At 39.1% G+C, this 12830-nt stretch overlaps 1 protein-coding gene across 1 annotated transcript; it reads left to right on the top strand.

Moving 5' to 3' along the window:
- The first annotated feature begins 443 nt into the window (after positions 1-443).
- On the top strand, positions 444-11428 carry AGR3 (anterior gradient 3, protein disulphide isomerase family member). Its single transcript, XM_051610968.1, has 9 exons — positions 444-481; positions 1442-1567; positions 3975-4119; positions 5900-5963; positions 8008-8060; positions 8704-8780; positions 9028-9091; positions 10138-10221; positions 10993-11428. Exons 3-9 carry the CDS (start codon positions 4014-4016, stop codon positions 11040-11042), a joined length of 498 nt encoding a protein of 165 aa, XP_051466928.1. The 5' UTR covers positions 444-481; positions 1442-1567; positions 3975-4013; the 3' UTR covers positions 11043-11428.
- The last annotated feature ends 1402 nt before the right edge of the window (positions 11429-12830 follow it).

Raw genomic sequence — 12830 nt, 5'->3', positions numbered from 1 at the left:
GGTATCCCCTGCCCTGTGCCAGAACAAACACTCCTGAGGCTACAGAAAGGGTGAGATTGGGCAACTGATTAATATGGTGGGGTTGTGGTGGTTTTTTTTTCTGGATTAGCATTTGTGCAGCACTATGAAATGTAAAATTTAAAAGTCAGTTTAACGTTTCATAAATGGCCTGATATGTACCTAAATGCCCTGCTGCATGACTCACACAAAAGCAGCTGCATGCAATTCAAAGTGTGAGTTATTGTCCAATGTCTTTCTCTTTTTAAATGTCTGTCTGCTTCATATGCTTTATTTGCCCTGCTCTGTCTTGTATTTCCTAATCTTGGCCTGGATTCAACTGTATATACACAGTTAACCCATAGTTACTTCTGCCTCCAAAAGGAATCTTTTACCCTGGAGACTAATGAGTCCAATGAACGAGAGCAGAAACACGTTCTCAGTGCAGAGATTCCATATTTGGCTAGCAACTGCTGATGCACAGGTCAGTGATTTGACTGTCAGGCAGCTCAGCTGGTGGCTGGGATGGAAGGCACCTCTGCTAGCATTAGCTTCAGCTTCACACTCAGTTCAGGTGTGGATGCTGAACACATGCAGAAGAAAGCAGGGACAGAGAGATGATAACAACCAGCGACTGAATAGGTATAGTGAAGGCATCCAGCTTGGATTTATATAGTATCACAGTAATTTTCTATCTGTATTAAACCTTGACAAGGTCTATTTGGCCAGTATTTGACTTACATGAAAAGCAAGTTGAAAAAGTGTAACTATACATGGGAGAGGAAGAATCACAAGAGGCTTGCTTCTGATTCCCTTGCAAAAGCTGTCCAAGGAGCAGGGAAAAGATGATCCAGCTAACTCCTTTTTTTTGTGCAAAGACTTTAAATAAATGACTTTTCCTTAATTATTAGTTAGGCCAAAATTATATCAAGCACCATGTCCAAAGAATCAGACTGTTTTTAAGCTACAACTCAGAGAAGCAATAATCAGATATTTTAAACCATGTTCTTTAAATAAATAATTTTATTTCCCCCTCTCAAAACAGTTCCTTTTATTTATTAATTACATTCTTTGACACAAAGTAACCATTGTGTCTTCCTATTAGGTTCATACCTATCTTTAAGCACCAGTGAACCCAGCCATTCACTGGGAACAAAAGCACCTACAGTTCCAGCTTTCATTGGTGGTTTCTTTTTTCACTGGCCATTAGCCAGACTCAAACTGTTTGAGCGGGGAAGTAGCAGACACACATAAGCCACTATTTATTTCCAATTCTCATACAAGACACCTGATACAAGCCAAGATGAAGAGAAGTCCAAGGATTCAGTGTATAAGCATGGGAACGCACAAGGGCAAAAGTTGGCGGGATGGCAGAAAAAGAAAGGGGAGGGTGAAACACGTGAAATTGGTTTTCAGCAAAAAGGTTCCTCTCATTTTTTCCCAGGTAAATGTGCTGTTGTTGCTACACAGAGACCAGGGCAGCTCAGGTGTTCTGTGCTTAAATCACACTGGTTTTTAAGTAACTATTTCCAGAAAAAGGACCTTCCATCAGGAGAACTGACCACTGGTGGTGAGCAAATATTTCTCATTCTTAACTTTCCTTTAACAAAGCAGCAAGGTTTGGTTGACAAATGCATTACAAGCCTAGTTTTATGAAAAAGACAAATGATATATGCTTAGAGATTAGCTAGCAAAATTAGTTCTGACATAGATGAAGGCAATTCATATGGCGTTGGTTGTCATTTTTTCTCTTAATACACACTGGATCATGTAACATCAACATTTCAGAATATTGAATTTAAACTGCCTGCAGCTACAGCTCCATAAATTACCCTTCCAAAACAGTACTGGTTTTCAATAGGATGATGATCTATTATTTAAGCTTCAGATAATTAATCCTGTGACATAAGATTTACACTTTGATTTTTTCATGAATACTGCATGAAAGAAAGAACTGATTCATGCATTCCATATCTGCTTAATAGACGTTATCTGGTGTGGTTTCAGAACCATTTCCATTCATGTTTAAATAGCATTTTAACATGTTAATATAAATTCTAGATTTTATTGTTAACTGATACTAAAGACAGATAGTAACTTTCACATAGAGTGGATAAAATTGGCATCTGTCTAGACTAGAGTAGCATGGTGTAATGATCTCCTTTTGCTGACTGAAGTTAGTGATCTGCACAAAATAGGGGAAAATTCGAATGGAATTTTTATTACTGAAGAAGTCCTTTCCCGCCAGCCTTCACTCCTTGGAAAAAAATGGAAAACTTTCTTGTATTTTCTTATTAAAAATCCATAATTTCCAGTCATCAAATTAATGTGCATAATTAACAAGCTCCAAATGAGACTTCCTTCTAAAACACAATCAACAGTAGCTAACATGAACGAGCCTAAGAAAGAGAGTATGTGAAACAAAGAACAACTCAAGAGTTGTGACACCCTCTGGGGGGAAATGGAACAGTTGTGGACAAGACAGGAGAAAAATATTATCATGGATGCACTAATTATTTTACGAACTTTGAAAAATACAGAATTTTTACTATAAGGTGATAGTTCATTAAAAAAAATATTAAAATTGCACATTCTAATGTGCAAATTCTTCCCCAGTAACTTGAATAGAAGAGTTTTCTTTTATTGAGATTGCCAGCTACTGGAAGTGGAATTTGAAATTGTTCATCAGAAATAGAACTGTTAACATCAACGTTAGTAATGTTGAGGAATTCATTAAAGTAAGGATAAATGCTGCTGCACTTCTTATGCCTCTGTCCTAAGAAGCACAAAGCACATTCTTTTGCCAGTGCTCAAGGCTGTAATCCTATATTGGATATCACTTTTAAACTCAAGTATGACATTTTCTTTGTCAATACAGCCACAAATGCTATGAGTGATTTTAATCTTTTTTGTATTAAAGGCAAAGCACCTTCTCAGCAGGTCATCCTGGTGACTCCTAAAGCTCAGCGTGAAAAGTGGAATCTCCACGAACAACTGATAAATTGGCTAGGTGCTATCCTGGGCCACCTGCATTATAGTTCTTACCTTAGTTCCAATCATCAGGTATCCAGCTAAACATCCAAGTTTTAATGTCTAATGATGATTGTATAAGGCAGAAAGAAAACTTAACAATGTTAAAAACTTGACTTTCTAATGACTTTCCTCAACTGTCACCTTTTTTTGCTTTTTATCAAGATTAGAAATTACTAAATTTCTTATAATGATCTTTGTCAGGAAGAGAAGCAAACATCTTCAGAATACTGAAGTAGCCAGGAGCACAGATGGTTTCTCTTATTAAGCAAGACTTGAGCTGAAAATTAGTTTAAAAATGCCATGAAGAATGGGGAATTTTTTTGAGCTTTCATTGTGAGAAAAGCTAAAAATTTCTTTCACGTTTATCTCACAATCTTTAACATCCTGGTTCAGAGAGTGCACGTTAAAAGAACGGCAATTTCAACATTCTGAAGGGATTTGCTGATTTAAAATATGCTACACCTGGAGGCAAATACTTGTCGATTTTCCTGTTTTATTAAGAAGGATCTTATGACCAAAAATTATCTTTTGACCAAAAAATCTACTATCCATGAAAAAGATCCCATGCTGTTATATTTAACTGAAACTAAGAAACTCACAGAATTAACAACTAGCAGCACTGTCTTGAAATGTTCAGTATCTGGTATTCCAATGCAGTACTAGTTCATAAGAAACAAATTCTGGGTGACCAGAAATGAACTAAAATGAACTTTTTCCCCCTGATCACACTGTCATGAGAATTGCCCTCTGCAGCCTAATTCTGACAGCTGAAATCAGCGCTGCATGATAAAATCAAGCACCTCTATTTTGCACTTTTCTCACAAAGGCACCTACAGAAATAACAACCAAAACTACTTCCATAGTATAGATAGTTAAGATACCATTGATTTACACTGCACCAGGAGATGAATCCATGTGACTAAAGCTGTTGCTTTGTTTTCTAGTTTTCTTGCTGCATTGAAAGGGATCTTCTCAAGGAAATAATGCTCCATTCAACATTGGCCGTGTCCCTCCTGCTAATTGCAGTCTCTTCCAATCTGGCAATGGCAATTAAAAAGGAAAAAAGAGCACCTCAGACACTGTCAAGAGGTACCATATATTTATTTTATGTAGTTACTCCTCATTTTCTTATATATGTCAGCAAATGTTTTTATTTAGAATATACCTGAAATAACATATATATTTACAGAGATGTGTTTCTCTAGTGTTAAATGACACCAAGGAGTGCATCTTCTTATTCCATGTTGTTTCACTCCATCCGTTTGTTCTTAAGGGTATGACTGAGGGCCTAGTATAATCTGCATAATTTATATAACTTATAGTGACCTAGTAGAAGCCAAAAACCTAAAGTGAGTCTTACAAATCAGGATGCATTTGTATCGTGAAAAAATATTCTTTACTATACCAGTTAAAACTTAATTTGCTATAGTAAAGTATTAACTACTGAAACAATTTCATAACTTCCAGTTGTTATGGAACAATTTTTCTACAGAACCATTTTTATACACAGAACAACAGTTTGACCTACTGGTGGGTTTTTCTGTGTTACTTTTTTTTTTGCTTTTCATCAGATAGTCACAGTCATGCTTTGCAGTGAATAATTCACTTCCTTGCAGTGCATAATTTTCAACCTGGATGTTAACTGAAGACTCTATTTTAAGTTATTTATGCTTGATCAATCCTTAGAAATACAAGCAGAGAAATACAGAATTCTTTACCTCTTCTCCATCTTCCCTCTTCTTTTGGGCCTATTCACCCCCAAAAAACTCCAGCTCCCTCCCTGAACTCCTCTGCCAGCTGTGCAAAGCCTGAAGACCCCACAGTTCACCTCTAAGGTCTTCCCATACAAGCACTGGCATAAGCCTTGCCTGTCACAGAGGTCCCATCTGAGCCTAACTGCTCAGGGACCACTTGATGAAATCATGCAACACCTGAACTAACCAAAGAGAAACTGCAAATCACTTCTCATAATTAGCATCCCTGAATAAAGGTTCTATGGCCCATCTCACCTAGAGCAGGATTTATTTTTCCCACTAACCTTAAATATATAAAAAGACTAAAAAGTCCCTTCAACTCTAGAAATTTTGAAATAAATAGTAACAGAAAGTGTCAATTTTCTAATTCTGAACTGAGGCCCTTTGGGATGCCTTGAGTGCTTTACCTGTAATTTGCATACATCAAAGAGGAACACTTGTATCTGCTGCAAAATGACTCTAGCTGAATCCTCTGTGCAGTTACCTACATCAACAGCTGACTTCAGCCAGGGCTGGGAACACCCTGTAGCCCACACAGCAGAACCCCACCATCAACCAGACAGATCTGCAAACAAAATCACTCTCCTGAAAGGAGATGACCTAGTAGCATCACAAGCAATTGTCCCATGAGAAAGCTGACAGCAAATGTCTACATAACCACGGTTGCTCCAAGCACTGTCCAGACAGTGTAGTTGAAACAGAGTCTTAACCTGGTCCAGATCCAGAGCTGTTCTACAATTCCCATGAGGGCCATCATGAATGGAGCAACACTGCCTGGCAGGCAGGGATCTATTACACAGGGACTGGCATCTTTGGGAGCTGAAGGCATGAAACAAACTGGACAATTTGCTTTTTGAGATCAGCTATGGATGAGCTATGAAGCTGTTGATTCATTAGGATTTTGTTAAGGTTGAGATCTTTGATTAACAACCACTTTTTTATTAAATCATAAGTACTTGCAATACCTGGGATTGAAATTTGCAGGTCAAGAGTTAAGCTTAATATCCAAGACTATTCTAATCCTGTTTGTGTACAGCTATTGACAAATATAAAAAATGTAATTTGTTATTACTTACTTACCTGGCCACCAGTTAATCCATTTGTTATATTTCTAGGCTGGGGAGATGAAATTACCTGGGTACAAACTTATGAAGAGGGGCTTTATCAAGCAAAAAAAAGGTAAGAGAATAAAAGATAAAGTTGTTAATCAGACAGTCATGCATGAATATACTGTAATGAAACAGAACAAAGAAACACCACGACAGCTGATCTGTACACCATTCAGTTAAATAAAACAGATTTAGTGTCTATAACAACAGTTGTTGCAGGGGTCCTATGACTCTTAAGCAACATCATGGGCAACCCTGCATTTAACACTGTTGTTTCCTTGTCACAACAGCAATATAGACGTTACAATTTTTTAAAGATTTATTTTTTTTCTATATGTCATTATTCTTCCAATTACTTCCTTAATCAAAAGCTGGAAATCAGTTACATTTGCTCTTGCATGGTGATCTACATGTTGGTTTCCCCAACGCTATACTAGAATCATGGAATCATCAAGGTTGGAAAAGACCTTCAAGATCATCAAGCCCAACCATCAGCCCTACACCCCCATGATCACTAAACCATCTCCTGAAGCACCATGTCCAACCATTTTTTGAACACCTCCAGGGACAGTGTCTCAAGCATCTCCCTGGGCAGCCTGTTCCAATACCTCACCACTCTTTCTGCAAAGAAATTTTTCCTAATATCCAATCTGAACCTCTCCTGATGCAGCTTGACCCCATTTCATAGGGAGAAGAGGCCAACACCCACCTCACTACAACCTTCTTTCAGGTAGTTGTAGGGAGCAATGAGGTTTCCCTTCAGCGTCCTCTTCTCCAGGCTGATAGCCCCCACTCCCTCAGCCTCTCCTCATAACACCTGTTCTCCAGACCCCTAATCAGCCTGCTTGCCCTTCTCTGCACCCTCTCCAGCACCTCAATGTCTTTCTTATTCCCCGTGAAGTGTGTCTGGTCAGCATACTGGCTCCTCTGCACCCCTCAAGAGGGAGTCACCCAGAACAATGATGCACCTATTTTTCTTTCTGTACTGAGTTACGATGGTTGGTCTAGAGCAAGTTGGCCCTGATGGCACTTCTGGCCTACATGAGGTATCCTCACAGCTGTCAGCTGTTTCCTCCTGCAGGGCCCCATACCTGTTCTGCAAGGGGAGCACTGAGGGCTGTGAAGTTCTCAAGGGAACACACTTGCTCCGTTTGTGTCATCGGGCAGGGACCTGTTCCTATTATCCCTGCTCCTGTAAGTTAGATCAGGAAGGCTGGGAAGCTTGCTGAGCAGATAAGGAATCCTGTGCTCCACTAATGAGGTTGGCCTCCCGAGCTGTTTCTGTGGAGAGCAGGCTTTGAAGACACTCATCTAATTCCCCCTCTCTTTCCCTGATACTCCTCAATCTGCTCACCTCTTCCCTGAGCTCCAGCACTTCATCTTGCAGCTGTGCCACCTGGCAGAGATGTTCATCAACCTGCTCCCACTGGACATAGTCATGGTCAGAGCTGCCTCCTGTTACCAGCAAAAGTCTGCAGCACTCCCATCAGTCTGTGACCTGGGTACCCATCTCCTTCCATGGGGACACCCTCTGAGTACCCACATCCATTTTGGTGGGTGCTGGGAGCAGAGTCTTCCTCTGCTGGGTAGACACCATTACTCCTGACGTGAGCTGGCAGTTCCCAGGGCTCCACACATGCACTCTGCCCACGCCAGCTGCCCAGAGCACTCTGGGCTTGCTCAGCCCCAGTTCACTCACGCTCCAGGTTGCTCGGAGCTCCTGAGGCAGCTTAATTATAGGAGAAGGATTTGCCTCACCTCTCATGGTCCGAATGGAGCTTCTGGGATCACCACATTTAAAAGTCCTGCGATTGCCCCAGTACTGCCCCCAGCCATGTCCATCTCTTTCATGAGAGCTGCCAGCTCCTGCCAGATCTCTCTGCTCTCCCTTGGGCTTCCCTGACTCTATTTCTTTATTTATTTATTTTATGAAGGAGTTATGTTCTTTTCCCTTGCTCAAAAATGTCTGTAATTCTTTATGGAATGTCTGTATGGTTTTAATGTGGGTGAACATCAGATTAAATGCAATTTGCCTTTTCCAGTCTGCTAGTAAAATCATCCATTTGCATACTTGTCAAATGATCTAACCACATGTTCTATTATTACTAATACAGTAACAAGCCACTGATGGTAATTCATCATTTGGAAGACTGTCAATACTGCCAAGGTAATGTTGATCTTTTGAGTGTTAAAATTTGGTGAACATTTTTATAAGAAATTGCACCTAGTAATTTACCTTGCACTTATTGAAAATTATTTAAAGAAACAGGTAAATGAAAATGTATTGGCAAAACTAAGAATTTATTGCTTTTTTGACAAAAACTCCACTATGAAACTACCCAACAAAGAACATGAAAAATACCCAGTGCTGTTCTCCTGCTATCCCTAATGCAGCACTCGTCAGTTTAAATTAAGAAACATGGATCTGCTACTGATTCATTGAACAGATTTAATATTGTTTGGCACTTCTGAACTGGTAACTAGAGAAGGAGACAAGGACAGGGCTGCTGAAATCGATCTAATAGGAATTTTCTGAGAATAATGCCCTTTTGTCCAGCTGAGGCACAGTATCCTTTGACACAGGCTTCATAAATAACAGAAGAGAACTTCCATTTTCATAGCTGGGAGGCTGTACTGACACGGTTCAAATAAACAAAAAGCAGAAATAGGGCCCTCAAGTTTCTCTTCAGGAATGTGAACCAGCAGAGACAGGAACAATGTGGCCAGTCTCCAGTCAACATGGTGCCTAAATGCAGAAGGAAAGGCAGTACTTGAGATGAACCTCTACAACATGACTGTGTCTTTTCTAGCACTGAAGAAAGCTTTTGCAGAAAATGAAGAGATACAGGAAATGGCCCAAAATAACTTCATTATGCTGAATCTCATGGTATGAAGGGTTTGGGGAGGTTTGGGTTGCACCTTTTTGGGGTTGCATTTTCTTTCTTTGTCTTGCTTTTTCATGCCATTTTAGATGTATATCTTTGGCATTTCAGCAACATATAACTACAAGTATTTGTACACACAAGTAGTAGCTTGCTTGATTTTTTCCTCTTGTACAAGACTATTCACAGGTGGTACTGCTTAATCAAAATTTACAGAAATCTTTAAATAATTAGCTTTAATTTCTCTGCCAGCATGAAACCACAGATAAAAACCTATCACCTGATGGACAATATGTGCCTCGAATCATGTTTGTAGGTATGTATATTTATGTATCTTCAAATATGTGATATCTGGATCTATGCCAGTGTCCTCCTTTGGGGACACCAAAATTATTCCTTTTGCTAAGAGAAAATAGCTCAAAATTTGTCTTGCTCACCACAGCATTAGTGTTCAACGTGGCAGATCTTCAGTTCAATTCTCCCTCTATTGCAGGCTTTGACCCTCATAAACTTCCTCAGGTTACAGATATGTTCTGGAGGGTATTTAATTTGTGCTTGGGAGCAAGACGTTCAAATGCCTGATAGCATCTGGCTTTTGCTCTCTGTGCTTCTTGCTAGTTCTAAGACAAAATGTACTGAAAACAGTCAAATATTGGACTGAATGTAGACTACAGTGCAGACATTACTACAGAGCAAGTTAATAGTCAGCAGCACCTAAGGAATGATATATCCCATCATAAAACTGACTTCTGGAATAGAGTGAATGAATGATGCCCCAGAGTGCCTGTTCCTTTTCACTGACCGTAAAGGGAGCCTAGAGTCACTACTGCTGTGGTGGCATCCAAAGTTAGGAGAGATGAAGCCCACATCGAGATATAGAGCAAAGCAGCAACACAAGTCAGTTAATTACCAAAATGCTTGCATGGGAAACTGAGGGAAAAGATGTCCACAACAACTTGCTCCTATGATGGAAACATTAAGAACCACAAGATTTTCAGTCTGAAGGCTCTAAGTAGGTCATGCTAATATTGCATTATACATGCATGACCCTCACTATGGGTGCATCCAGTCAAACTGGCCTCCCCAGAACTTGTAAAACAGGATATTTCTCTTTAAATATGAATGAAATGCACATGTAAATCTATCACTAGAAAATAGCTGCAGAATATAAAAATGATCACTAGGTTTTGTTAAACATTTCTCCAAGAGCAGTTGGTTGGAATGGAGCATAAAGGCCTTGTAATTGCCCCATTGATAAAATCAGAAAAACCTCAGAAACCGGGTTGTCAAAGCAGCACCACTCATACAGTCCTTAGCTGTTGTAGAAATGAAAAGCAGTGTTTAATATAATTATTTTTTCAGACCCGTCCCTCACAGTAAGAGCTGATATCACGGGAAGATACTCCAACCGGCTTTACACTTATGAACCGCAAGACATACCATTCTGTAAGTGCCCCCGTCACTGCCTTACTTTGCATTTCACACTGTAAGCAGCCAGATACACTCCATCCCAACTTTTTGTGCTTGAGAACCCATTACAGTCTCATAGTAATGAATAAGGACAGTGTGTGACCATTTACAATAAACTATAATAGTCTAACTTGTTCTAGCAAAACACTTAATAACACCTATTGTGCCATTGAATTTACTGAGACTACTCATGTAAGACAAGTTAAAGATCACTGGTGAGAACTTTTAGGATCAAGATCTCAGCACTTTGTTAGGGAATGGTGAAAGTGCTATGCTCAAAGGTATCCAACTGTGCAATGTAAACAGCCAGTGGTGGGAGAGAAACTGAAAAGAAATGCTGGTGGTTACTTGGGTACCACCTAACACCTGTATTTTAGCAAGGAATGTGATTTTTCAGGTTGAGCTAGTCCTTTATATCATCTATCTGACACCAACGCAGTATCTCACCACAAATACGCACTTCACCTCTGATTACCAAGATTGCTGCTGAGAAGTGAGGGAGTTGAAAGGAGTGTTGTCAAATCCTTAAACGTTTTGATTCATTAAACTTTTCATTTCATTAAACTTTTTTCCTTCTGCTTTACTATCAAAGCAAGAATTTGCACAATAGAAAGCTCTAAAATATGATATGTGACTATAAATTAATTAAAATGTGAACAATTTACTAATCAAACCAGGTTGGTTTTTTTTTTATCGTACAGTTTCACTCTAAGTACTTCTTACAGCTCTTATTTCTTTTTCTTTCAGTAATAGAGAACATGAAGAAAGCACTACGCCTCATTCAGACAGAACTGTAATCAACAACAGTGAAATGGTCATAGCCTCTACGAGGTGAAGCTGCACTAGGAAACCTAACATTTTAAAATGTTTTAGTTAACCTGTCTCTACTAGTATTTTGAACTTTTACCAAGCAGCTTTGGTATATCAGATTTCATAAACAATTTATGTGTACAATTTGAAGAACAAACATAGAAAGACTATGGTGTCCATTTGGAAACCAGGAGGAGAAATCTATTAAACACTTTGAAATTAGTTACCTGAAGAACTGAAAGTGATGGTTTAAGGTGCAGCAGCTTTGAGCTGTATTTTATCAATCCAAATATGACTTTCCTAAGTCAATTAAGACTTCTGACTTACAACCAATCTTTTTGGTGTCTATTTACAATTTAAGTTAATAGCTGCATCTCAGCTCCTAAATTTCATTTTTATTGCAAGAAGTCTGTAAGTCACTAGTCTAGCTCTGCTTTGTGCACATATTTTTCATTAAAGGAAAAGAAACTTTGCTAGCACATCAGATAGGAAGGCTCTTCCTATAGATTTTGGAATAGCTTATATTGAAAAAGCAGTGATCCAGGCTTAGCTTTCTTCCATATAACTCTTTCATTATCATTCTGATAGCTGAAAACAGAACAGACATTTCATACACATGTGGTCTTAGTGAGGTGATAATCATCAAATAGCAACTACAGGTTTTGCTATCACAAAGACCCAATGAAGCAAGAGAGATGGAAGGAGATAGTCCCAAAACTCCACACCTGAGGCTAAGTGATGTTTGTAATGTCTGGTATGGGAAAGGTGAGCACGTTTGTCCTAGCCCTTTTTATTTAAATAGTGCTTCAGTCACATGAAGCCCATCCCAGGTCATTCCCTCTTTTGCTGTAGCATCCTAACCCAGACATCACTGGTGGAACCTTAGTGAGGGGATCTGTACATACAAAGTCTTCACAAAATTTCCCCAGGATCACCACAAGCAAAAGCAGATGCGTGTAAAAAGCTGAAGTCAGTTGAAATCAATTGTTATCCCAGCAATGTGTTTTTTCATTAGAGAAAGACAGGAAGCAATTTATCAGCAGTAAAAGCACATGTGTTATGTGCAAAGCACCAGTGTTATTTGTTTGTGCTACCTGCCATTTCCTGTCTAAACATACAAATAAAAGATTAAGGAAGGATCTTTGCAGGATAGCTTCACTAATTTACAAGAGCTAGTGTTAACCTGAACAAGTTATATTGTACCTGTGCCTTCATAACTCTGTAAAATTTGGTTATAAGTATCTTCCAACAGGGTGATGCTAAATGACCTGTACACTAAGAGGGGAAAAAAAAAACCAAAAAAACAACAACAAAAACCCCACACAAAACAAAACAAACAAACAGCAACAACCAAACAACTTCATTTAGTCATTAACCACATGTTGTCTCCATAATCAGTAACATGATTTTTTAACTTATGGGAAAATGTTAGAAACAAAATTAAACTGGGAATCATATTCTTTTGAGTGGTGTTTATCTCTATTCCTTTATGCCCATATCTATTCCATACTTGGCAAGATTTCCCAGTCTGTGGGCGTACCCTCTGTAAAGCATACCAGAGTTGTTCAGGAGCAAGGGCTGGGAGCTAGCTGCCAGAAGCGACACAGGATAGCCATGGCAGCACTTGCAAAGCAGGATTGGAGAAAATTTATTTGAGGGAGAAGCACAGCACAAAATAGGAAATGCTTGAGTGCAGTAGATTCAAAATATTACCAAAATATTAGGGGGGAACTTGTAGGGTTTTGCTGTCATATTGCAAGGAAATTTTTTCCCTC

Source organism: Apus apus, chromosome 2, assembly GCF_020740795.1.
Source record: "Apus apus isolate bApuApu2 chromosome 2, bApuApu2.pri.cur, whole genome shotgun sequence".
In the NCBI taxonomy this organism is placed as follows: domain Eukaryota; kingdom Metazoa; phylum Chordata; class Aves; order Apodiformes; family Apodidae; genus Apus; species Apus apus.
The sequence above is the reverse complement of the archived record's forward strand: the minus strand, read 5'-3'. Positions and strand labels throughout refer to the sequence as shown.